The sequence below is a fragment of the Fusarium redolens genome, assembly GCF_020744475.1.
Source record: "Fusarium redolens strain MPI-CAGE-AT-0023 chromosome Unknown BKA55scaffold_20, whole genome shotgun sequence".
In the NCBI taxonomy this organism is placed as follows: Eukaryota; Fungi; Ascomycota; class Sordariomycetes; order Hypocreales; family Nectriaceae; genus Fusarium; species Fusarium redolens.
This window is the reverse complement of record NW_025763683.1, coordinates 714333-739522: the sequence shown is the minus strand read 5'-3', so window position 1 is coordinate 739522 and position 25190 is coordinate 714333. Positions and strand designations below refer to the sequence as shown.

The window sequence follows — 25190 nt, the reverse complement described above, 5'->3', positions numbered from 1 at the left end:
TTTTCCCTCGCGACTATCATATGTGGAAGATATAGCTAATTCTATACTTGCCAACCGCAACGCGCCATACGTCGGCAAGCGCTGGGCTTATAACTTCGTCAAGCGACAACCAGAGCTAAAGACACGTCTATCTCGGAGGTATGACTATCAGAGAGCTAAATGCGAAGATCCGACTATTATTCGTGGCTGGTTTCGGCTTGTAGAGAATACAATCGCGAAATACGGTATCCGATCAGATGATATCTGGAACTTTGATGAGACCGGCTTTATGATGGGCGTAATTGAGCCCGGAACAGTCGTCACAAGCTCTTACAGGCAAGGAAGACCAAAGCAAGTACAGCCTGGAAACCGCGAATGGATTACTGTGATCGAGGGGATCAATGCGGACGGTCAATCGATCCCGCCGTTTATCATTGGTGCAGGCAAGGATCACCTTGCCAATTGGTACCAAGAATGCGACCTCCCCGGCGATTGGGTTATTGCATTGAGCGAAAATGGATGGACTAATAATAAGCTGGGTCTCGAGTGGCTAAAGCACTTTGATCGGGCTACAGCTAAGCGAACGAACAGTCGCTATCGCCTCTTGATCCTTGATGGTCACGAAAGTCACCACTCCGTCGAATTCGAGAAATATTGCAAAGAGAACAAGATTATCACGCTCTGTATGCCTGCTCATGCCTCTCATCTACTTCAGCCTCTTGACGTAGGGTGCTTTGGGCCGCTGAAAAAGGCATATGGTCGAGAAATAGAGCATCTGATCAGATGCAATATAACCTATATTAAGAAGACTGAGTTCTTTCCTGCCTTTTACGCCGCCCACCAAGCTGCTATTACAGAAAGCAATATCAAGGGAGGTTTCAGAGGAGCTGGGCTTGCTCCCTTTAACCCAGAAAATGTCATCTCGAAGCTTGATGTGCAGCTACGGACTCCGACGCCTCCCGTAGAGGTCATAATACCATCGACCCCTTGGACTGCAAGGACCCCAAAGACAGTGCTAGAGGCCCAATCGCATTCTAAGTATCTGCAAGGAAGGATCAGAAATCATAAGAGCAGCTCCCCTGAGTCAATAATTGAAGCCGTAAAGCATTTTGAGAAGGCAACAACTGTTCTTATGCATAAGATGGTCTTACTAGATGATAGGGTTCGACAACTTGAACAAGAGAATAAGACAGTAGGGCGACGCCGGAGGGGAAAAAGGACTAAGGTACAGAAAGAAGGGCCTTTAACTATAGGGGAAGCATTACAAGCAATTGATCAGATAGATATTGATGCGCAGCTAACAGCTGAATCCTCGAGAGGTGGTCGCGGAAGGTCACAAGGAGCAAAGGTTCGGCAGTGTAGTATTTGCGGAAAGACCGGGCATAATGCAAGGACCTGTCAGGAGGCAATTGAGGTCAATAGGGAATAGTATAACAATTAATTTTAATTGATCAGATAGATTGTGGTGTTTTTATTGCGAATTTAATTTGGAAGGTTAAGATATGTGGCTCACTCGCTTGTCTGGCTCACTCGCTTATCAAGCACGTTATCGTATACGTTATATGTTTAGGTAACTCTGCGGGATGGAATACCCCGCACGAAAACAACAACAAGTCGAGACATTTACTGCTGCTCATCATATTCACTTTAACCTTTTAAGCACGCTCAGTGCGATAGATACAATCCAATCCAATCCAACCAAATCAAATCAAATCAGCTATTGCCCCCATGAAAATTCACGACCTATTACTCTTTCAAACGCAACCAACATTGGGATAGATATATCACAATTCTACAACTCCGCACCTCTAAAATATTGCTTAGGCGTGGTCTGTACTATACTGGTACGGATAATGAACACCTCCACAGAGCACCAAAATGAAATTGCCAAGTTGGTTCAGCAACACGGAGCAGTTCCTCCACCCTGGTTCATGTTTCCAAAAGTCCATCCGTACGACATATGCTGGCGCATGGGTGCTGGCGAATCTTATATTATGATCTATTCCACTTGGTGGGAGCAACAAAAAGAGCAACTTGACGAGAAGCAGCGAATTGAGTATTTTCGCAGATGGCCGCCTCCACCCGAATGGCTCATTTGGATGATAGAAGCAATCTGGGATCTTAACCCTAAGGACTTTGAGGATGATGATGATTACTCGCCTTACTTCAGACGCACCGAAGCGCTTGGTTTCGGGTCTGAGGATGATTATAAGAATGCTATGCGTGATGAGGCAGAGACAATAGGAAGCAACGAGACGCCGTAAGAGAAGCATTCATGCAAGCTATCTGAGACTTCAAAATTTGCCTACTAGCCTTCAGTACCTCATGTAGGAGTCCTAGACTCTTCTGGATAGTTGTAAACACATTATAACTACGCCTTTCATCCCATGTTACATTCACAGATAGATCGGCCGAAGCCAGTCAAAAGCAAGGCACTTGGGATTAAGTTCTCTATTGTTGCTCACAAGCGAAGTTTGAGCAAGATTAAACAAGAGGACGACAGCGAGCCGTGGATTATCTCAGGCTACTCTCGGCGGGGGTTGGTTTGGGGACGCAGAACAAAAGATCTGAGTCACCGATCCGCCGGACCTCCGGTAAATCAGGTGTCTTTGAGTGGGCGTGGAAGTTGATGCGGCCGCGGGCCTTTGTCCCGCGAAATGGACGCGACCGTTGAGGAGATCTTGGTCCAGGTTGGAGATTCCGTCACCGCGACGCATCGGTCCTCGAGACCCGCAAAACCGACGGCGAGATTGCAGGAAAAGCTGCAGGCGGCCGCGAAGAAGACCGAATCAGTAAAGAATAATGGCTCGGATCAGCCGGGAGAAGGCGAGAATGCAGGCGAGAATGTAGTCATAATGTTCTGGTTGGCACATGGTCAGATAAGACGGAGCTAGGCACGTGGTTTGAGTACTCTTTTCCTCTTATGTTGCTTTGTCAGGTTACTTACAGTTGTGACTTTAGTCGTTATAAAGAATTAGGCGGTGATGATGATGGTGATAGGTATATGGAGGGTTCGGTCCAATTAAAATACGCCAAATCAAGGGTACATAATTCTTCACCTAAAGTATATGATGATAGAAGTCCCAGCAATTTTGATTGTTACAAATCGCAACATCGCTTAACCTGCACCCGTACACAGCCTACCCGCCTCGCCCGTGATACCTTCTCTTGTTGCCACTGACCTCTCCTAGAGGAACGTTTTTCAGGCGTTTTGCCCTTGACTGCCCCTGCCGAAGGCCCTTACAAGTTAGGCAATCTAATTTTACCTTCCGGTTGATATGATTGACCTGGCGATTGACCTTTATATGATTGCAGCAGCTTGAAGACGGCCTTGTGCCCACTCTCGGCGGCATACGACAGCGGCGCCTGACCAGTCCTGGCCTTTGACTCAATACTGGCTCCCTCCTAAAGGCCATATGTATTGTATTGTACAAGTGGAAAGACAAAGTAAAAAGAACCATTTGCTATTTCGGTACTGGTTCAACCAGCCCGTTCTGGCTCCCATCCAGACTGACCATCAGGTTGCTATTTTGGATAAACTCCTTTTGCCCAGCACCGACACTGGAATGAGCATTAGCCCCCTTGTCTCCTTCGCCGCCAGTCATTTGTGGGCGAGTATCACCTGCAGTGGCACGGCTCATGAAGGACTTGACGCGGAGAGTTAAGGGCTTGAAGAATGGCAGGCAGGAGCAAGAAATGGCAGACGTCAACTCGCCGAGAGACCAGAGCGCAGGGGTGACGTTCCACCAAGTCATGTCGGCGTCCATCTTGAGCCATCGCATCCGTGCGATGGAAATGCCCACAGTCCTATGTGCTTTCTGTTAGTGACTTCCACTGATGGGATTTGCTTCTTATTGCTTAACTGACAGGAATCCGAGACTAAAAACGAATAACAAGTAGGCTTTCTGTCGGCGTGGCAACTGGAGTCGCCACAGAGCCGGAATTGGCAGCGTCAGGATGAATAGGTCGCCGATCGAGTTGAAAACGCCGTTGAACCACCACATTATGGTTGTGTGTGGAACGCACTTCGCGTCAACGTTTGGGTCCCAGAAGCCTGCAAGAGGAATGCACATAACAAAGACGAAGATACAAACGCCACCGCCCCAGAGTACAATCAGTACCATTGCTCCAATGCAGTATGGCCGTAGTTTGGAGGCAGAGAGGAGCCGGTAGTAGTTGATTAGAAATGACATCTTGATGAAGAATAGTGATAGCATGTAGAAGAATACGGACACCCAAAAACACTGGGTTCGAGGTTAGACGCGACTTTGCTTGGAGGAATACGGCCTGCGCTTACCCTTAGGTAGAGAATCTGATCTTTACTAGAAACTGTGGAAATATGCCTTCCAAGACCAAATCGAGTCACTGATGCTGGTTAATTGTTGTTTTCTGATGATAGGGTCGTAGTGGGACAAACTTGATGTTATCGCAATACCACAAGCTATCATGGTCAACTTGCGAAAATTGTTAGTACTGGCACTTTTATTTCCTTCGGCGAGTTCCGTCAACCTACCAAAGACGCGATAGCGGCCATGTCGTCAAGTCTAAACTGCTTCACCATGGCTCGGCTCACGACGCGCAACACCACCATAAGCGTGGATGTGGCCAAGAGAAAGGTGGCGACGCCAATAACCATGGACACTTTGCTATCATCAGAATCCCGAAGGACAGACTCGTCGCCGGCCATGAGGTTTCAATAACGTAACGTAAACGCGACGGATCGCCAAAACATGCGTGCTGATGCGGGAGGACGATCCGGGCAAGACGGACATGGAGCTTGGAAGTAAAGAACGGGGCCAAGTGGGATTTGGGGGAAGCCAGAGGAGTTACCCGAGCTGTCGGGGCCTCAACTGGGACAGTAAGCCCCCTATGAAAGCTCAAATTAGGGCTGACGAATTCGTCATGGGCTGATTGGAATGCTGGGACGTGGCTACTTGTCTAGTCATTCGCTTGGAAACGCCACATTTTTTCCCAATGGTTGAGTAGGACGCTGCAGGCAAATAATCAAATCCATGGTAGAAAAGGAAGACCATGGCCATGGGAGAAGATTGGAGCATATTAACAGCCACAACTAGAAATAATAACACGAAACCCATTGATTTGACAGACAACAATTCAGCTGGTGAGTGTAAGGTGCTGAACACTTGGGGAAGTTGGCCATTAAGCACGTCCGCCAGACAACAACAAAAGCAAAAACACAGCAATTTAGGGGAAGCAAGAGAAATGGGGCTTTTCACTCGACATCGTTTAACAAACAAATCGCTCCGCTTAAAGAGCTCATGCTAAGCTTATACAATTACTATCTTAGAAACCTCTTGTTATATAAATTTTAGTATAAAACAGCCTGCATTTCTGCCTCACTATCATCACTGTCTACTAATCGCTTGAAGATAGCCGCTGAGGATGGATTCGTCTCTACCCACTGACGGTATTGAAGATGGACTGGACAAAGGCGAAGGTAATGAGGCTGGGGGGCTTGGCGTTGACGAGGAAGAACAGTTTCTGTGCTGAGGTGATTGACTGTTATGCTGAGTAGAGCCGGTCGATGACGGTCGCGCTAGGATCGATAGGTCTGGCACGGCGTCGTTGGCGAGCCTGAAGTTCTCGGATATGTCACTGTCGTCTCCATCTTCTACATAAGCAGTAAGATCGCGTGGAGATGACGAGAAGAGTATTGGTTCAGCCCCGGACTCGGGGTCAGGCTCGCCATCTGGTCCGCAGCCCGGTCCAGGCTGAGCCTCATTGGCAGAAATAGGTGAGGCTGGGTCATCATGCAAAGTAAGGCCCGAGAATTCGGCTGTAGGCGGAAGTTCTTGAGTGATATCGTCGCGTTCGCTCACGTAAGAGGTCAGGTAGAATTCAAAAATCACCAGTGTCATAGCAGACTACTGCGGGTTCTCTACAGCACTTTAGATAAAATACTCCAGCTTTTTTCAGCAGTAGTACCCAGCCACAAGCTTCATCCAGTCGAACAACCAACCCCCTCGCCGTTCTTTTAAGCTTTTAAATCCGGTCAAAGTTATCGGGCACCTGAATCTCTCTATGGGGGGGCTCTGTTCGAGCTAAGAATTGCCGGAGTATGGAATTAGGCTGGATCACGTCATCCATCTCTCTTTGTCTTGTTTCGAAATGACTGCGGATATCATATTGCTGGCCATCGTTGCGAAGCATTTCGCGGATCCATATTGCTTGCTGAAGAATTGTTTGGTCAAGTCTAGGTACAGTTTCAATGGCGTTAATTAGGGCCATGACATTATGACGAGAAGGCAACAGAATCGTGGGTTGATTAGGGCTGATCGGCGATCGAGTCGATATGGCAGAAATTGGAAGGCAGAACGGGTCTCCACGCTGTCCGTCTCCCATCGATGACTCATAAAACCTCCAAGGTTCTACGTGTACCCAATTATCCTTGTGGCTCCATTTAAGTCCAACAAGAGCCATCAAGCAGTCAATGACCTCTTTACAGACTCCGTTCCTTTCTTTTAATCTAGCCTGGCATAATTGGTTATTGTGGCTGATTAGCCGTGTCCATAGCTGTATGAGACTGGTAGAATACCTTTGGAACACCATGGCGTCGATTGGTTTTGATATCGCGGTCGGGGGGTGTAGGGGTTCTGGTGTCGATAACAATCGGTTAAGGCCCGTGACATAGGAGCGGTGCATTCAGGCGGCGAGAAATAAGGAGCCCAAAACTGTATTCGGAAAAAGGTTGCTCTTTAATGCTCAATTCCTGGTCTACGGTCAACAGCAACATCTTTGGTTGCATCACTATTGAAAGTAACCATGATGTAATAGCCAATGATGCGGCTGAACTGTTCATCAAATAAGCCCGCGTGGTCCTCAATCATGCCCCATAATCGCTTGACTCGGTGATAGAGTTCAAGGAAGTAGAGGCCGTACCAGAATGAGGTTTTCGGGCGTTTGAAAAGACGATTGAACACAGAATTCGACCAGCTGTCGTCCGGGGGTAGATACTTCCGCGTTCCCATCCATAAGGGGACGTCTTCTGGCTTATCGTCTACTTCAGAATTGGCGCGTGTTCGGACGTAAGTAGTCCAAGCTTCATCGTAAATCTCCCATATTGTCTGTGCCGTAACGAGACAGCCTGTTTGTCGGGCCGACTCCTCTTAGCTTTGTTCTAATCGTTCAAGGCGGGGTAGAACACGTTGCCCGAATTCTTTACGCATGTCCTCCCATTTCAGCTTTAGTTTGGAAAGCATATGCTGGTGGTAAGCCCGAGCAACTTCTTCAGTAGCTAGACGAAGGACTCTTTCTACTAACTCTTCTGCTGTGTGACGACGCCCATGTTCGAATTCGGAACGGGCGTGCTCAAGTAACTGTCGGAGGCATACTTTGATCGCGACTTTGGACACAGTAAAACGCTGGATACTTATTTGAGATACGAGGCCGCGCTGGAAAGGATTTCGAGGGATATAAAGCTGGACGAGAACCTCTAAGGCAATATGTCCGCCATACTAATCGAGACTCGAGGGAGGAATCCACAGCATTCCAGAGTCCTCGATAGCCATGTCAAGTCCAAGGCCCCGTCGCTCTAGCAAAAGTCGGATATTGGGTTTTCGACGAGTCTGAACCGTCCACTGCGGCAGCCAAATCCAATTGTCATATGAGAAACGTTCTTTACTTGCGAGTGCATAAGTGAGAAGTCGACAGAAGAGCTGAGCAGTATAGAAAGCGAGAATCAAGGCAGGGGGCGAGATAGTAGTACGAAGAGACGCCTCCTGAAACAAGTGATCGAGAGGGAGGATAAATCTTGCAGCCTGGGTGAACACATAATCATTCATGTCTCTGGTGGAGACTACCCAGAATGGATCGTGTTCTCCATCGCTTGACGCATCTAACACCTTGAAAGACCGATTGCCAACATGGGGGCTTCTGTTCGGCTCGAAATAGCCTCGATGCCACATTCTAAGAATCACATCGAGTCGAAAAGTCATTTCCTTTCGAACACCGTAATTTCCAAGGGCTGTCGAATTCGAAGTAGCTCTTAAGTGCCATTTGTTAGCCTCCCAGGCTTTTAAAAGAGCACCGCGACGAATTTGCGTAGTATTCGAGGCTTGCCGCCGGCCTCGATTGTTCGCGGAAAGATCGCTCAACATACCCTCACTCAAAGCGAGGAGTGGAAGAAAACCTGACCCGAATATTTCATAATCACTGAACATGACAGAAAACAGCTCTTTATGGCAACTATAGGCCTTGGCGCGAATGACCCCTGGCCTGCGCTCGTGGGGATGGCCTGGGTTGGTGGCTCGAGTACGCTTCGCCTTAACTTGATAGTCCCCGATATCACGCAGTAAGAACTTCTGGAATTTTACAGCATCCGAACGAGACTCGGGTGCGATTCTGGAAATTTGCTCATGCAGATAAGAATGGCATTGACTCTTCCATAGAACAGTGAAAGGTCCCCGCCTGGCAGTACTATGGGGTGGATCACTCGCAACATAATCGCGGGCTCCAATATCGATCCAACAGGAGTGAATGTCCAGGTGTGCAGGATCAAGAGCCTGAAGGACTGAGCTCTCGAAATCGTCTAAGGATGCGTTGAGTGTTGCTTTCCCGAAAGTATTCTTCAAGTCGTGAGACTGAAAAAGTAACTAAGGACCCTTGAAGTATGGCACAGTTTCTCCGCTCTTGGTTGTGAGCTGGAATTCGTCTGCTTTGCTGACTACCAGAGTCCATAAAAGAGGAAGGTCTTCCGCTGGGATCGTATATTGCAGATGGACTGCCCTGTTGACATCATCAGGCCTCCATCGATTATTTCCTGGTTTTTCTTGGAACGAACGAGACTTCGCATACGCTATGTCGTACGTTCGTGGTATTTCCTGGCGGCAAGGATCGGATATGGCCTCACAAGCTGCCGGGATGATGATGTGATCATAAAGATCTTTTTGACGCTCAAGGGACAGAGCATTCCGAGTGGCTGAGGTTGGATCAGGGGCCGCACAAGGGAAAAAGAGAAAGACCGAAAAATGTACACTATGTGTGTTAAAAGCACCAAACTTGATATGCCTTGTTTTGGCCAGGTCCAGTCCATGAGGTTGAATCACCTGGTCGCATGACAGGTTTAGGGCGAGAGAGGGTAGAAAAGATAGGCGGAAGTTGTTGGGAGGTCGAATTGCTTGCAGACCTGTAGCCCCAAGCCAAATGCTGTCAATATCCTATTGTCTACACAGAACCAACTCTGGTTCGTTCTCGGGGAGAAGTTGCATCTGCGATTTGCGAAACGAAAGCGGCTGGTCAGGCTTGCTTGACAGGAAGTCCCTCCATTGTCAGAAAAAGCTGCCAGGATCATAAGATCCAGCTTCACCAAAAACCGTCGGTAGAGGAGGAAGGCAGCTTTGTAGGTACTGTACGCTCTCTCGGAGAGAACAAGTATGTTCTGGCTCATTGACCTCGAAATCATTTTCACTTGATCCAAGTGTTCCTGTCAGTATATAACATTCAATAACCCGTTAAGAGATACGATAAGACGTACATTTACACTTAGAATGGAAGAAAATTCGGAAAGCCTGGTCGTACGCAGTCTCATGCGAGTCGAAAAAATCAGACCTTAACTCGTTGTCTTGATGCCGGAGGGTCTCAATGAAGCTATCGAGCGTCTCATTGCGGTTTCCATCGACATCGGAGGCAATGAGCCCAGAGGCATATTGTGAAGAGCCGGCGCGTGAGCACTCCGGGTGCATCTGTGGATCTGTCTCGACACGATATATTGACGCTGGAGGGCCTGGGGCCCTAGCGATGGACTGAGAATGATGATTGCCGATTATCGCTCCTGAATTGGATTCTCTCAAGGGATCCAAGGCTAGTCCATCCGTACAGGCGACAGAGGGTAGTGTTGGTGGAATCCGTAGTCGATGCAATCGGTTGCGGTATCTCTGAACACGGAGTCGTGTACGCGCTCGGGTAGACTCTGGCGTGCATCCTCGGGGAGTACACGTTTCGGGAGAAACTCGCTGGCCTGCAGACCGAAGTCTTAGCGTTGGTGACGCGCTGACGTATGCTGCGAACTGTCCTGCATCATGCCTCGTTTCTTTCGGCTGGCCCGTGAGTGAAGGAACTGCCTGACCATCGGTGCTATCAGAGGCCGTTGGATAAGACGGCGGATGTTCATCAACCCATACTGAAGGCCTAGCTTCTGCACGCACGTTTATAGCCAAGGCGGGAGCGGAAGGTACTGTCTGGCGCGCTGGCAAAGTAATTGCAGTGCCAGTATGCATCAGACCGTTACGCGACCCGTCCTCAGGTGGCACCTGACCATGGGAAGAGTTGATCACGCGAAAACCAGGGTAAGCAGGGCACTCCTGACGAACCAGGCTTCGGTGTTTCTGCTGTTGTCGACGGCGCCGATTCCTAGCCCGCTCGCTTTCGCTTTCGACCTTGTATGGGTTTGTGAAGGCTCGACGACCCATACTTAACGAAGAACTTGCTTCCTTTGACTTGATCATTCATCTTTTCCGCCGTGATTGCAGCTCCCTTCTTTATTTCAATTGCGATGCTGACTCTCCGAATAAGTCTAATTACGTGTTTAAGTTAAATTAAAAATAACGGCAGTTGCGAATCACACAACTCGTAGGAGGAGTTATCACATTTTATACAAGGGTGGCGATTGGTGCCGAACACGACGCGAGAATACGGATTAACTTTGTTTGCGATCCAGCGCCCATCATCAATTTGTTATGTTCAGGACGTCGCAAGTGGGTACTCGCAGGGGTATTCGCTTTTAAACAAGCGTTCATTGGTTCATGAGCAAATAGCAGGGATGTCGTGCATTTTAAACGATTGCTGATTGGTTGCTGTGAAGCAGGGGAGAGAGCCCGCTTGAATAGCTGCTTACCCTATATACACTTTATGGTCAACTTTTTGGCTGTTACAGGTCGCCTCGGATAGAAAAAATGCATTTTCTTCGATTAAATCAACTTATAGAAGTTTTTACTACAGCGTGGTATATTTTTTGGTCCGCGCATCACTACGGTTGGAAGGTGTTGCGTCGAGATCTGCTTTTTTGCTCTGTTTGAACGCACAGGTCAACCCTGATCCAACCATCATAGATATATATATATATATATGACCCGGAGTTCCGGAGGTGAACTATAACTCTGACCGGAACCCCGAAATCAAAGTTTGCGCCAAGCTCCCCTGTCCTAGCAGCAACGGGCCAGTCGCCTCTTCAAATTGCATGACGTCAGTTCACGCTCGCCTATCCATACTTATAGCATTACCCCCGCTGAAGGAAGCTCCGAAAACTTCAAACACCACTTCACTCAGCGTACTCGTCCAGACCATCAACTCCATGGGTCCCCGCGTCATTCCGGAGCCAGGCAATGTGCCAAACGTGTCTCAGGATGCGCAACAAGCTTATTGGGCTCTCCAGTCTGGTGGAGTCATCATCGCCTCAACCGATGTAGGCTACGCGCTTATGGCAAGCACGCAAGATGGAGTCCAGAGGATCTTCGCCGCTAAAGGCCGTCAACAGGGCCACAACATCGGTATCATTGGGACGTACCAGCAGCATCGGCAAATGCATATATTACCCGAGTCCAAGTTTGAACTTACACGTGTCTTGACGGAAGATATGGGGATGATGGTTGGAATCATCGCCAAATACGATTCCAAGAATCTTCACCCGCGTTTGGCAGCCCTAGATAATACCACACTCTCTCAGGTCACAAAGGGAGATACGATCAGCATCGCCGTTACAGAGGGGCCTTTCTTGCGAGAGCTTGGCAGGCTTTGCGATGACGATCCACAGGGCATGCTGATGTTCGGGACTTCCGCAAACGTTACGGGGCAGGGACAGCGATTCCGCATTGAAGACGTTGAACCGGCCGTGCTTGCCTGCGCCGACTTGGTCGTGGATTACGGTCTGCAGAAGTGGCATATGTATGATCGGGGTGGTGTCAACTTTGACGCCGAGAAGATGCAGGTCTTGAGAATGGGAGCCGGGTATGAAGTATTCAGAGACAGGATCTTGAGATGGTTCCCTCAACTGTTGGAAGAAGCAGGTGGCAGTCTTGAAGAGGATCCGGAGCATGGGGTCGGGTTACCACGCCCGCCTACCAGAACAGGGTAACGTTGGCAACGACTTTCGGCTCACGAGAACGATCCCCTCTGCCGCCACCTACAAGTCCGGCGGGAACTCATACTCGTGCCGTTCAAGGCAGTGCAGCACCGGCCATTTTAAAAGGAGACTGAGGGCGTTGACATAGTGTGCATCGGCGCCAGAGTAATCACTTTAGGCCTAGCGCCGAGACCACGTACAGAATGCTATGTACAGAATGATATCATGATGACTCAAGATTACAATCGACAGCTGTGTATGTCCTGGACCTAATTAGCAAGGGAGCATGGCAAGCTCAAGGCGGCCAGTCAGCTGCACCAGCGACGTCCACATTCCGCTCCGGGTAATACATAGCATGACAGCGCAAGTGCTAGTAGTAGCACGTATCAGAAGTACGACCATCATCTGATTAGGTTCGAGACATGTCAGTGCTATAACATCGCCGACGAAATTACCTACAGCTCCGTCAATGCAGCACCGCGAGAACAAGGATGATGATTGCTCACCCATCACGGCAACAAAGATCGGGGTAGGCTAAATACGATGGCCGTGTTCTATACGTCGAATTGTGCCTCGTTTCTTAGAGAGTTGGGCTCGCATAAATAACCTTTTTGAATTGAGCGATCAGTCCGCTATCCCATTTGGACTTGGTGATGCTTGAGCTCCCCCCACCTGTCATATATTTAGGTGAAATTATGTGTGTATTGATGATTATACCAGTCGATGCATGAGAATTATTTGAGGTCTAAGAACCCAACGACAAGATGCGCTAAGTCGTGCAGCTCTTTATACACAAATGAAAGTGGTTGCCTGTTTTAGGCAGTAGCATCTGCTCTAGTTGGACTAGGGCTTGATATGCGACACTTCAATCTTTCAGCACATATTCAACACCATCATTTCGTGGCCGGAAGGCTGACTTTTGTCGCGCTTTCAACGTGCTAACGTAGTATTTTATTTGCCCGGGCCCGTGCACCGTGACTAAATGCCCGCGTGCATGCACCCCTTTTCTGAATATCTTGCCATTGGGGGAGTTTCCTTCGTACAGGGTAGGGCATATGTAATTAGCGGCACTATAAATGGGAATCTCCATGATGGGAATCACCATAATGTATTTCTAGCCCTGCTGCCAGAGTGTATACCCGCTCCAGCAACGTCGAGCACGCTTGGCTCCCGCATCACCTTCTGCCATACCGGCCCCTTTATCGAATCTAAGTCTACCTGTTGGCCGCCACCACCCTTGCGAAAGAATCACTTCCTGCACAAAATCTCACCGTGCAACAGCCCAAACCACGCATCCCCATCCTCCCTAAACTTATCCCATCCCTGCTGTACCTCCTCCAGCTCCTCTACAGTCGAGAAGCCCTCCTCCACCGCCATTGTCGCAAACCCCGATGACCTCGCCCGCTGTCCCATCGACCCGCCCCAATACTCGCGCTCATCGTCGCTGCTAAAGCACCACGACCCGGCGCTCCTGGAGATGTCGCCCTTGGCGAACCCTGATTGTTCCGCCCAGACGTGGATGTGGCTGCCGGGATGGGGATTGCCGCCCTTGGCGGCAGCCATCTTGGCCGTGACTCTGTACCACTTGTCGAGCGTGCTCGACTCAGGATACCAGGTCATAGAGGCGGATTCTCGGCAGGCAACCAGTCCGCCGGGTTTGGTCACGCGACGCATCTCCTTTAGTGCTTTAATAGGGTCAGCAATATGCTGGAGGACCTGATGGGCGTGGACGACATCAAATGCATCATCGTTGAACGGGAGAGAGTGGATGTCGCCGACATCGAATGAGACATTGTTGACTCCCTGCGATGCGGCGAGGGCACGGGCTCCGTCAAGCGGATCTGGCACGTATTCAATTCCGGCAACGTGGCCCTGCGGGACGAGGCGGGCGAGGTCGATGGTGATGGAGCCTGGGCCACACCCGACGTCGAGGATCTTCATATCCGGGCGAAGGTGAGGGATGAGGTAGTTGGCCGAGTTGGCCACGGTGCGCCAGCTGTGTGTGCGCAGGACGGACGAGGAGTGGTCCGTCGAGTAAACTGACCGATTCAATGCCATTCTGTTTAGTGCTTTAACTTCGTCCCATGTGTCTGAAGAGTGGGTGGTATGTGAGGACAGGGCTGATTTAAATAAACCTCGCCGGACAACCCCACCCGGAGTTCCGACGCGGTGCTGCGATCAGGTGGAGCAGGGTCGGGACGGCCGACATGGTTCTAGGGACAATCAATATCCGTGAAGGTGCACGCAGACTGCAAACAGCATCATGCCAAACTCGTCGGCACCTTGCACCCACCGGTCGATCCTCTGTCGACGGCCGGTTGATCCCGTATCCGGCGATCGCCACAGCTCGGAGATCTTTAGCGGCCCATCCGGCCATAGCGACAGATGCCGTGCGTACTCACGCTCCCATTCCTGCCTACTCCTTGCCTCCCAGACTCGCTTCGAATCAGGCGCGTACACTTCCTGTAGTTCCTCTGCGAGGAAGTTGGGAAAGTTGCTATCGGCATTGTACACGCTGCTGAGGAGGTAAAACGTAAACATGGCCCTCCGCTTGACCGAAGCGACGATCCACGACTCCCATGAGGGGCGGGTGCCGTTTAGTTCGGAGTGCAAGACGAGGCCCCCCTGAGCGGTCCGGAAAGCCATCTCTTCAAGTGTGACCATGGTGGCGTTATTGACAAGGGGACTACTGGAGATGGGAGAGAAGTACGCCATGATGGAGTAGGCGAGGTATGCCTGGAAAGCGATCAAAGTATCAACGTTTCCGGCATTCGGGTCCTGAATTATCAGTGACTGTGACATTGTGGGATAACATGGACTCACATGCTGCGCCAGCCTGTCCATCTCCCGCCCAACCGTCTCCGCGACGATACCCTCGCTTCCATCTGCGCGATGATGCCACAAGCGGACCAAGCTGTAGCAGTTTGCTAGGGCTGTCGGGGTGCCGTCCGACAGTTGCATGGGATGAATCATTGGGGGGACGTCGTCTCCGGCCATCTGCTTGGGGTACGTTCGCAGTACGCAGCTCATGTACTGCAGCGTGTATGGGTGAAACGCTTTGGGCACTCGATCCCCGACATCGAGAAATGGCCGCAACCACCGGTCGCGAACTTGATCTGCATCAGCAAGCGGTACAAGGTCCAGGTGTGAGAAGTTCAACGAGATCAGATGGCAAGTCTGGGGTGTTACGTCCTGCGTCGGGGCCGGAGTTTGACGTGTCACACACGGTTCCACATAGTCTGCTTCTGCCAGACCCGTAAAGATCGGCGACAGAGATGCGGATGTTGCGTTGCTCGTCGGCGCGACGACATGTCGAGGCGCGGCCGGTGATGAAGGACCATCGGCCGTTGCGTATCGGCAGGGGCGATTCGATGCAACGCATCGCGCGCACGACGGACGTTCAAGGTCGCAACGGACCTTGGACCTTGCACACGGCAGACACGACTTTTTGCGCGACGGAGTAGGCCTCTGTGTCCGTGTCGGGGCCATCGTGTTGAGAATGGTTGAAATTCCGATTGATGGCGGGGTTAAGTTGCCACCTCTTCGGAATTCCGGGTACAAAATGTCGTTGTGATCCACATTGTCACGGGACTCCGACTCATACGGTAGACCGAGAAAGCTTTGTCAAATTAAGTGGTTCGGAACTCCTCCGTAAGGTCGTAAGCCCGTTCGCGCTATGCGAATATTCGAGTATTTAAACACGTTTTCACCACAGCTGAGATGTGTTACATTACCGGACAATCTCATTTATCGACTTGCAAAAATGGACATTCTACTCAGTGAGAGCCTGTTTGGTCGCACCGCCAACTACCTCACCAAAGACAAGGCTTTTCCTCATCATCGTGATTTAACCAATAAAGAGTCTTCCATCGAGCTTCAGGACTCGACAGGCCAGCATGCTGGAGACCTCGACCGGCCTAGAAATTGGCCGACCCTAGTGAAGTCTTTTGTCATGGCAGACGTGATGCTCCTCAACTTTAGCTTCTACGCAGCGTCGGCCATCTACACGCCGAGTATTCCGCTGATCGAGGAGAAACTCGGCGCGAACGCAAGCCAGGGCACGCTGGGATTGTCCCTGTTTGTTATTGCATATGGCATCGGCCCCCTCATTGTATGTGTCCCCAATCATCCCAGGAGTCCGAGCTAACTAGACGTTGCAGCTGTCGCCCCTCTCCAACCTACCGTCCATAGGACGCTCGCCCGTCTACGTTCTCGGATCACTAGCATTCTGCCTTATCAACATTGGGACAGCCCTGGCCAAGAATGTTTCTACAATATTAGCGCTCCGCTTCGTCGGTGGTTTCGTCGGCAGTGCCCCCATAAGCGTCGGCGGCGCCACATTGATGGAGATATATGGCCCGCCCGAGGTCCCGTATGCCATTGCATTTTACGCCGTCAGTGGTGTTTGTGGGCCGATTCTAGGCCCAGTAAGTCCTCTCTCATATCCACCATCTTGCTTCACACTGACTTCCATAGATCTTTGGAACCTTGGCTGTGTATGTGACAAGCACTAAGGTTGTCTCGGGACTCGCGCTGACTTGGTCTAGTACCCGCTGGAAAACATGGACGGCGACGCTCTGGCTTCTTGCTGGCATCACCGGGTTTACGACCATCTTCATCTTCTTCTTCCTGCCCGAAACACTCATGGCCAATATTCAGCACCGCCGAGCATGTCGCCTGCAGCAGGAAAATACGCAGGGCAAACATCATTCATTGCGAAGCTTTTTCCTCGGTGTCGCACGCCAGACAGTCGACGACTTTAAGCTCTCCTGCATGGATCCCGTCATCTTGTTTGTCAACATACACACGATGCTCATTTATGGCATTTTGTATCTGTGGTTCGAGCTCTTTCCGTTTGGTGAGCCTACGGTTAAATCATATTACCGGTAACTGTGACCGTGATGCTGACAACGGTGTAGTTTTCGGAGGCATATACCGCTTCGATGCGACACAACAGGCGCGTAAGTAATGTTTCGGTTTCTAAACGCAACTACTGGTTTTCTAACGTGACAGTTACTTTCTTTGGCATCCTCGTCGGCGCCGTACTCTCGGTCTCAGCATACCTTCTCTGGCTCTACTTCGTCTACCAACCCCGAGTCGCCGACCCTGAGACCATTGTACAGCCTGAAGACCGCCTCCGGCCCGGCCAAGTCGGTGCCGTCTGTATCCCCATCTGCCTCTTCGTCTTTGCATGGACATCTCGCGAAAGGTACGCACCCAATACTTCTTCCAAGGACTACGGAGAAGAATGCTGAAAATAACGTTATAGCATCCACTGGATCGTCCCCATTATCGGTTCTGGCTTCTTCGCCCCCGGCTTCTATCTCACCTTCCAGTCCATCCTCAACTACCTCGGCGAGTCGTACCCACAGCACGTTGCTGGTGTCTTTGCAGGCAACACCTTCTTTCGGAGCTCGTTTGGTGGCGCGCTGCCTCTGGCTGCGCCGCGCATGCTGCAGAATCTGGGCATCGGATGGGCGTCGAGCACACTGGGATTCATATCCCTCATGCTGGTGCCACTACCGTTTATTTTGGAGCGTGTAAGTGGCACGATTCGCAAACTGGAGTAGGACTAACCCTTGATAGTATGGGAAGAGGCTGCGATCATGGAGCAGATATGCGAACTAATATGGGCACAAGATGACGACGCCAATTGACATGTCCAAATTGCGACACTTTTTCCCCGTCAATGGGCGTCTTGTTGCAGCACACTGAGAGCGTCGCTAGCGGTGAGCATTTGGGGAGAAACAGGACTGATCTGATGGCTATTCCACGCGCAACAGGGCCTCGAGATCGTCTTCAGCCTGGGTGGCGATGATGCCTCACATTCTCTGCCTTCCCGAGAAGTAGCAGACGATAATAAATACCTAAAATGCAATGTTCTTAGCACCGAGACAAAATGTAAATAGAAATTGTATAAGTAGTATAGAGATAAACGACAACCAAATTTAGACTAGAATGGGACTAGTCTTGATAATGTCCCACTAGCAGTCTAGCTTCCTTACCCCGTACCCTAAACAGTGATCTGCCACATTGATCCGTCAAGATGAAGCTCTGTCAGGTTGCAATGCCGACTGAACGGTCACCACCCCCACATCCAATGACATGTGGTGGCGAGAAGCACGTCTCGACGAACGTTAAGATGACTGTTTAGTCGTATAGTTTCCAATCCGCTTAAGCCTCTTAGCTGTACAGCTGATGCCAGGTGTGTGTGTTAGCGCTCCCAACAGCTCTTCCATATGCATCGCATTCTGGCCCCAAAATCGACACAACGCACATGCTATTGCGACTTACAATAGTTTAGTCTTTCCCAAGAAACCGCTCCTCAAGATCGGAATGTCTACCCCCAGAACTTCTCTTGTCAAGGCATCCCTCACAAACACCAGCCGATCAAGAGACTCATTTCCGTAGTAGGTCCAGTCACCCGCTACCCAGTAGAGACAATCATTCATGCTGACACCCGCACCGGGCAGCTCTGTGGCCGTGTTGGTTACCAGATCCCAGTCAATGCGCCACTCCTCCCGCAGGACCTTCTTCTCGTATCCGTTATCTTGCTTGGTAGTGGAGTTCGTAATGATATCGAGCGGGTAGATTCGGGCCACGGTAGGTAGCATGTCGAGCGTTTCACCAATATTTCTGTAGAAGATCTCGCGGTACGACGCCATCATGTCCGTCCCGTTGTATTCGAGTCCCGCAAGGATCGTCGAATTCACGTCTTGGCTGATGGTGACGGTGATCGCCGCGTCTGACTTGCTCGGGTTGTCAACGAAGGTTCCCGTGTACGCTAATCCTTGATCTCGTGCGGCTTCGTCGATGGCCGGGACTAGTGTCTCGAGCACGGCGTTGTAGATAAAGTTGGCCGCTGTCGGAGGCCCAGCTGTGAGCAATACAATGGCGACTCCGTACTCATCAATGACGGCAACCTGGGACCTGTACCCTTGCGCAGCACCACCCTTGGCATAAAGGTCGATGGTATGGGGGTGCCTAGGTATCAGAGTCTGCGTGCGATAGATCTCCCATGGCATGCCGACAAGTGCATAGGGAGACCCGGTGGAGGAACTAGGCTTGAGCCATGCGAGAACATCGGCCTCAGTGTCGAGGATGGAACGATCAAGGATGCCGTGGAAGAATACCGACAAGTCCGACAAGGTTGAGACAAGACCAGCGCCACTAGTTATCAACAAGCAACGTGAGAACTTGGATGCTGTAGGGCAAAGGAGACAGAGCGTATGAACTTACGCAGAATAGTAGCTGTAGGACTTGCCCCAGAAGTTCTCAACAGGAGGGATGACGGCCCTCGCGTCGCTGCCAGGACTTTCTAGTGTGCTGGACATTGCTAAGCGCTCCGTGACAAGCTCTTTTACGAGCTGGGTATAATTCTTGCCCGTGACTTCCTGGATGGCGCGAATGAAGATGTGAAAAGAAATAGTGGAGTAGAATGGGCGGCTCGCCGGTTTCGCAACAGGATAAATGTCCAGCAAGGCTTCGAAAAGTTCTGTGAGCACATCAAGTTAGATATGAGCTCTCGCAGCTTGTGGTGGTCGTCAAGATGGGAGAAGGAATGTACGTTGTTCAGAACAGGGCTCGTTTAAACCAATGACACCGCACGGCTCATAGTCCTCATCCTCCAGCTGCGGAAAACCGAGAGACTCGTAGTATTCCTTGAGGGAGTAGAGCTCAAAGACCCCATCTATGCCACATCAATATCGAATATTTTGTTCGGATAGGCACAGGAGGAAGAAAAACGTACAGTATTGTGGTATGCCTGCGAGCCCACTGGCCAAGTGCCGCAATGTAATGGTGCCCCAATCAATGACACTCGAATTGTTCTTCAACACCGGGATGTACTTGGTGATAGGGTCATCGAGAGAGAGACCGCTCCTGAGCAAGATATAGTCCGAAATCACCTTGGATACCGAGCCTATGAGATACTGTGAGTCTCGGGTCACTTCCTTGGTCCCGTTCACGGTGTTCGGCGCCAGGTAATGGTACTCCCACACGGGAACCGCCTTGTCTGGCTGGTCCCAAGAGATGATACCGACCGAAAAGGACGTGTCATCGACTGGCCAACCCGCCTCAATCTCTCTAGAGGTGGCTAGTTGGAGGACTTTGTTAAGCTCAGACGAGGCAAGAGCAAAGGCGGGATGGGAGGCGATATCTGTAGGCCGCGGAACGATTGGTCCTGGAGGCCGGCAGTCGAAGGAGGCGAGCGCAAGGCCTGGCAATGTTGCTGCGATGAGGGTTTTTCGCAACATCATGGTATGACCAGGAATACTGTGCAGGCTTACTTTGCCAATGTTGGTGTTTTCGAGGTTAGATAAGTGCTTGCCGACAATGTCCAACGGGTGTCCTGTTACTGAAGCTCACGGGTGGGAGCTTTGTATAAATACTTACCTGGACTGTGAACTGTCTCTATTTGAGTCTAGCGAACAGTATTGCCCCCACACCTTGTCTCACTAGGGCCTATAAGCCACCTATTGACTACCGACGTCGCTGTAGCATATCATCTCGTCCCGGCTGTACTGGGTCAGGAACGCGATACGACAGGAGCAAGGCCTTCGAGTCCTCTCGTCCGATACGTGCAAGGCCCACCACCTGGTCGCCGTGTGGAGTGGTTCACGCGCGAGAAATATGGGCTCGCCAGGTGTCTACGTACTTGCTGGCTCACGTACAGATTGCAGCTAGGCCACATTGCGTTGCTAGCCTCACAAAAGCGCAGGGCGGGCTTAGCTTCGGTACTTTCGTAGCGTAGAGCGCCAGGATAATGAAGCCCGGTGCATGGGCTGTTGCCAGCGCTTTCGGTATTGGTGTGGCGAAGAATTCGTCATATCCGATTCCGATCGGATTCTCACTTTCGGTATTGGCGTGCGAAGTTATTCGTCATTTCCGATCGCATTCTTCCAGTTGCCAAGGCCGCCGTATTTCGCAATACCGGGGTCCCATTGAGGCTGTGTGGGCGGCAAGCTTACGGCTGAGGAGAGGCTATTATCTTAAAGGCAGCCGCCCCCTGTGGGGACCGCCAATGCCTTGGGGAACGGAACTGGAGTTGAGCAGAGGATAGGTTGGAGTTGAAATCTGGGTCTAAGCCCGCCGTCTCATTGTGCCATCGGGCTATGTGTTTTTGCAACTCTTCATGGATCGGATTAATAGAGCCAATTAATTTAACTCGCTGGTCATATCGCATTACTCCTATCGATTATTCCAAATGGGACAACATAGACACCGATTCGGAGCCAGAGCTTTCGTCCCAGCGGGCGTCGGCGGCGGAATCAGCTCCGCAGCCCGCGAATGCCGGTCACAGTTGCATACATCGGTTTCGACGGGACGCAGACCGATGCGTAGCATGTAGAGTTGCCATTGTTCGCTGCGTAGTTGAAAAGTGAAGGTTCCCGCTTTAGTCTGCTATCACAATACCTGGAGATCATCCGATGTTCTTTGCGGCAAGTGCCCCTTATCCCGGCGTTGATCGGAGTCCCTTTGGTTCAGCTCCGCGCGTTTGCCCACCTGTGCGTCTTCCCTCTCCTCCGTTTGCCTCATCTGCCACCCGATTTTGACGCCGACCAAGAACTTGATATCTACGATAGCCTCGCCTAATTCTTGCCTTGTTACTCCCCATCTAACCCGACTCTCTGATGCCATCTTCAATTCCGGCCGCTCTTCAAAACCGAATCTGACCGCCTGACACCCCTTTCGAAGACGAAGAAAACCACGATTTCACGAGCAATGTTTTGGCGTCATTTCCGTGGCTGGACACTCTCCGAATGAAGAAGAGTCACTCGCTCTTCGCTGGGCTTTCGGAGACGACATCCAAAAGGTGAATAACTGCAGGCGCTGGCGTAATAAACTCATCCCTTAATCCACTACATCCACTATATCCGTTCCACGACACTCTCGCTATCTTCCAGCCTTGTTGAAGCGTCAGTACGGCGCCGAAATACAGTTACTACCGTGGCTGTAAGCTGTGCGGTGGTACCATCGCGTCGCATTAATTCCGCCTCGCGCTCCTCTAACTTCGAGACCCTGCCATCCACCTAGTTATCGTCTGCTGTGTGACTCGGAATATTAGACCGTCCCCCTGCTGGATAAGCTGCTGGTTGAAGCCGGAGCCGCTCATTTATTTCGTGTATTCGAGCGTGGATTTCCGTCTCTTGCGTCTGGCATACAAGTCGATATCTGGGCAATGAACGCGCGGCGCCCATAAAGGTGCGGTCGGATAAGAGTGTGGGGCGCACAGGCAAAAAGCGCTGGTTTCGCCAGCCTGGCCGGCCCTTAGCGATAAGGAGACAGTAGAACGCCGTAGCCGAGCATCTCGGCCATCCCTCCCTCCCGCTAGCAGCTCGTGTCAGCGTCAATCAAGTTCATCAAGTCGCGCGCAAACCGCGCCGGCCACTCCGCGTACTGCCGCAGCTCCCGCGGCAGGTTCGCGTAAATGTTCCCAACCCAGACGCAGACCATGATGTTGCGGGAGTCGTAGTCGTGCAGCGTCGCCGTCACAGGCCGCCGCTTCTCGTCGCTCCCCTCGAGACGCCCGGCCATGATGCAGTCCAGCACCAGCATGTGCATGATGATAAGCCGCGAGACGTGGTTACCCGGGTTTACGAACGAGGCGTACTCGTTGGCCGTGAGGTGGCCAAGCTTCTCGTACAGGAAGGTGTGCTGCCGGTAGCCTGACGTTGTTAGCGGAGACCTCGAAGACCACGTGTGACCACGAGACATACTCTCGGCCAAGTCGTCGCCCACGGACGAGGCAATCCGCCGCATCAGAGCTAGGTACTCCACCTCGGCGACGCTCTGTAACAGCCGCCCCAACTGCTCGAGGCTCGCACAGAAGCCGTCCGCCAGACCCCGTTCGTGGAAGTGGTGCGCCTCCGGTGTCACGAGCTCGACGGCGCGCTCGACGTACCACTCGCGCTCAATCGTCTGAAACACCGAGGACCGAAACTCCTCCCCGATCATCGGTCCCACGAGGAAGCCTGCCATGTCAGCCTAGAACAATCAGGGACGGGACAAGACTTACACCCTCGCATCATGGTGAGAAAGTCGTACAGCCCATCGGGCATGTGCGCCGCCTGGTAGGTCAGCACCAGGATGGCCGCAAACGCGGCGACGGCATCGGACACCGAATGCTGCCCGCGCGCGAGGAACTCGTTGAGGCGCCTGATGGCGACGACACGGTGCTGCAGCGCGTCCTGGACGTATCTTGTCGGCCCCAGCACGCTGAGGTGCGACGCCCCGAGGCCGAGCATCGCGTGCGCCAGAAAGTCGTGCTGCTGGGTCAGGACGCGGGACTCGAATACAGCGGCGGCAGGCTCACCTCGTGTGACATTTGCGACACAAGCTGCCAGACGGACCACCCGCCGATGGGCAATGGCGGGTACGCGCAGACGAGAAAGTGCTGGAAGAAGCGCAGGTCCGCCATGCTAAAGGTGCCGGGCGCTGGCAGCGCTCTGGTCGGGGCCGGAGGTGCCGCTCTCGTCACTGCTACAGCATCGCGGCCCGCCCTCGAATATTCGCACCCCAGGCCGAGACGCCGGCACGGCCCGCACTCCGGGATCACCTCGTCACACTTAACCTTACGTTTTTTGCAGTTAGTGCACCCGGCGCGCGACTTGGTGTGGCCCTTGCGGGGGATCGGGCGCCGGCGGGCAGTGGCCGGTGCCGGCGACGTTGATCCCGGGGCAGGCGAGATTGAACCCGACGACGTTGTGTATAGTGTGGCTTCTTGGCTGGACATTTTGCAGACGATTGCGACCGGGTGATGAGAGATGGGGCGGAAAAAGGGCTGATGTATTCATAGTCGGGCCTGGTCAGGCCGTCTGACGGTGCAACCCAACCGAGATCCGGCACGCTATGCTTGGCAACCAACCAATTCAGTTGCCCGGTTGATTAGGCTTGAATCTGCCTTACCGCCGCATTCTCGGGCTGAATTTTCCACGGTGGAGAAGCGATCAGCGTCCAAGACGTCGCAAAAGAGCACATTACCAGCAGACCATCGAGCCTATATCCGGGCATCGATTAACAACAGGTAGAAGAAGCTGAATAAGTATTATAACAAACTCGGAGAATCTCCCTTGTTTGCGGCAGCGATCATTCTTCATCCGAGGTTCGGGATCAGCTGGTTAGAAGCCACTTGGGTGTCTGAGGAGCAACTCGCTTGGGTTCGTGATGCCAAGGCTGGAATCAAGGATTACTTTACCCGTTGGTACGATGCGAACCAGGGACTGTGTGAAGAAACAATGACGTACGATGCAGCGCCAAGGACGATGGGCCAGAGGATGATCAGTACACTTAATGGATTAATAGCAAGACGAAGAAAGCGTTTGCGATGGGCGGCAGTGTTGGCGAGCTCGAAAGGTATCTCCGTCTCGAGCCACAGGATACGCAGGATGCTATCCAATGGTGGAGAGACCACAAGGCTTCGTTTCCTTCACTGAGCAGCTTTGCTCTGGATGTCTTTGCTATTCCAGAGATGGCAAGCGATTGTGAGAGACAATTTAGCCTAGCGAAGCTGACGTTGACGTCTCAGAGGCTTTCGATGGGCTTGGATACATTGGAACACGTTCAGTGCCTCAAAAACTGGGCCAGGCAAGGCGGAGTAAAGTTGGGCAGCTGGGTGGGTAGCTGACTTTTGGTGTGCACGAGGGGATGACTTCGCGTAGGGGTCTCCACCCATAGAATTTGATATAGAACATCAATCAATCGAACAAATCAACTTTGAGCTCGAGGGCTATCAATCAGATCAACTTTGAGGTCAAAGTTGATTTGATTGACATATGATGAGCGCTGCTCCCCAGCCTCTCATTTTCTCCACCTTTCAAACCGTCATTGCGTTTAATTGTAACGTTGCAAGGCATCCTCAAAGCGTCACCCGGATACCCTAGACACATCCTCCAAAAATGCTCCCACACAAGCTTTTGAATAAACTTTTGAAAATCTCATTAGCGGGCTGTTGGAGCACTCGAAAACCGCCATAGCCATCTTCGTTCCTCAAGGCTCTTTTGCGCAAACCGCGACCGGTTTGCCTTCTGTATTCAGTTCAGCTGGCTGTTTCAGGAAACCTCTGTGGAGTCAACAAGGATACTAAGCCCTCCTTTCATTGGTTTGAGCTCAGACCATGCTTTCGTCTCGACACCGA

General features: G+C 51.5%; 12 protein-coding genes across 12 annotated transcripts; 4 read left to right on the top strand and 8 right to left on the bottom strand.

Annotated features, from left to right (window-relative positions):
- Nucleotides 1-1832: 1832 nt before the first annotated feature.
- BKA55DRAFT_598483 (uncharacterized protein) lies at nt 1833-2243 on the top strand (the record flags this gene model as incomplete). The annotated part of the gene is made up of 1 exon (XM_046196240.1): nt 1833-2243. One exon carries the CDS (start codon nt 1833-1835, stop codon nt 2241-2243), a length of 411 nt encoding a protein of 136 aa, XP_046043732.1.
- A 328-nt stretch (nt 2244-2571) lies between these two features.
- On the top strand, nt 2572-3021 carry BKA55DRAFT_581815 (uncharacterized protein). Its single transcript, XM_046194073.1, has one exon. It carries the CDS (start codon nt 2637-2639, stop codon nt 2871-2873), a length of 237 nt encoding a protein of 78 aa, XP_046043731.1. The 5' UTR covers nt 2572-2636; the 3' UTR covers nt 2874-3021.
- A 390-nt stretch (nt 3022-3411) lies between these two features.
- Nucleotides 3412-4750, bottom strand: BKA55DRAFT_581813 (uncharacterized protein). Its single transcript, XM_046194072.1, has 5 exons — nt 4493-4750; nt 4397-4433; nt 4277-4344; nt 3847-4223; nt 3412-3786 (listed from the first exon to the last, which is right to left on the bottom strand). Exons 1-5 carry the CDS (start codon nt 4664-4666, stop codon nt 3444-3446), a joined length of 999 nt encoding a protein of 332 aa, XP_046043730.1. The 5' UTR covers nt 4667-4750; the 3' UTR covers nt 3412-3443.
- Nucleotides 4751-5345: 595 nt separating this feature from the next.
- BKA55DRAFT_696049 (uncharacterized protein) lies at nt 5346-5858 on the bottom strand (the record flags this gene model as incomplete). The annotated part of the gene is made up of 1 exon (XM_046200226.1): nt 5346-5858. One exon carries the CDS (start codon nt 5856-5858, stop codon nt 5346-5348), a length of 513 nt encoding a protein of 170 aa, XP_046043729.1.
- Nucleotides 5859-5945: 87 nt separating this feature from the next.
- On the bottom strand, nt 5946-10676 carry BKA55DRAFT_667472 (uncharacterized protein). The gene is made up of 10 exons (XM_046197836.1): nt 9993-10676; nt 9469-9740; nt 9312-9405; nt 9178-9239; nt 8600-9144; nt 7466-8548; nt 7145-7432; nt 6726-7105; nt 6547-6671; nt 5946-6493 (listed from the first exon to the last, which is right to left on the bottom strand). Exons 1-10 carry the CDS (start codon nt 10440-10442, stop codon nt 5983-5985), a joined length of 3810 nt encoding a protein of 1269 aa, XP_046043728.1. The 5' UTR covers nt 10443-10676; the 3' UTR covers nt 5946-5982.
- Nucleotides 10312-10733, bottom strand: BKA55DRAFT_581807 (uncharacterized protein; the record flags this gene model as incomplete). Its single annotated transcript, XM_046194071.1, has 2 exons — nt 10312-10563; nt 10593-10733. The coding sequence occupies 2 exons, from the start codon at nt 10731-10733 to the stop codon at nt 10528-10530; spliced, it is 177 nt and encodes a 58-aa protein (XP_046043727.1). The 3' UTR covers nt 10312-10527.
- A 554-nt stretch (nt 10734-11287) lies between these two features.
- BKA55DRAFT_544902 (DHBP synthase RibB-like alpha/beta domain-containing protein) lies at nt 11288-12067 on the top strand (the record flags this gene model as incomplete). Its single annotated transcript, XM_046190763.1, has 1 exon — nt 11288-12067. The coding sequence occupies one exon, from the start codon at nt 11288-11290 to the stop codon at nt 12065-12067; it is 780 nt and encodes a 259-aa protein (XP_046043726.1).
- Nucleotides 12068-13303: 1236 nt separating this feature from the next.
- Nucleotides 13304-14113, bottom strand: BKA55DRAFT_696046 (putative ubiE/COQ5 methyltransferase; the record flags this gene model as incomplete). Its single annotated transcript, XM_046200225.1, has 1 exon — nt 13304-14113. One exon carries the CDS (start codon nt 14111-14113, stop codon nt 13304-13306), a length of 810 nt encoding a protein of 269 aa, XP_046043725.1.
- Nucleotides 14114-14278: 165 nt separating this feature from the next.
- On the bottom strand, nt 14279-15544 carry BKA55DRAFT_523989 (uncharacterized protein; the record flags this gene model as incomplete). Its single annotated transcript, XM_046188686.1, has 2 exons — nt 14279-14833; nt 14879-15544. 2 exons carry the CDS (start codon nt 15542-15544, stop codon nt 14279-14281), a joined length of 1221 nt encoding a protein of 406 aa, XP_046043724.1.
- A 274-nt stretch (nt 15545-15818) lies between these two features.
- Nucleotides 15819-17683, top strand: BKA55DRAFT_598477 (major facilitator superfamily domain-containing protein; the record flags this gene model as incomplete). Its single annotated transcript, XM_046196239.1, has 8 exons — nt 15819-16166; nt 16216-16482; nt 16532-16551; nt 16603-16913; nt 16975-17016; nt 17069-17264; nt 17325-17595; nt 17642-17683. 8 exons carry the CDS (start codon nt 15819-15821, stop codon nt 17681-17683), a joined length of 1497 nt encoding a protein of 498 aa, XP_046043723.1.
- Nucleotides 17684-18345: 662 nt separating this feature from the next.
- On the bottom strand, nt 18346-20310 carry BKA55DRAFT_598476 (beta-lactamase/transpeptidase-like protein; the record flags this gene model as incomplete). The annotated part of the gene is made up of 4 exons (XM_046196238.1): nt 18346-19225; nt 19295-19550; nt 19623-19745; nt 19806-20310. The coding sequence occupies 4 exons, from the start codon at nt 20308-20310 to the stop codon at nt 18346-18348; spliced, it is 1764 nt and encodes a 587-aa protein (XP_046043722.1).
- Nucleotides 20311-22384: 2074 nt separating this feature from the next.
- BKA55DRAFT_696042 (uncharacterized protein) lies at nt 22385-23474 on the bottom strand (the record flags this gene model as incomplete). Its single annotated transcript, XM_046200224.1, has 4 exons — nt 22385-22722; nt 22774-23028; nt 23073-23322; nt 23370-23474. 4 exons carry the CDS (start codon nt 23472-23474, stop codon nt 22385-22387), a joined length of 948 nt encoding a protein of 315 aa, XP_046043721.1.
- Between the last annotated feature and the right edge of the window lie 1716 nt (nt 23475-25190).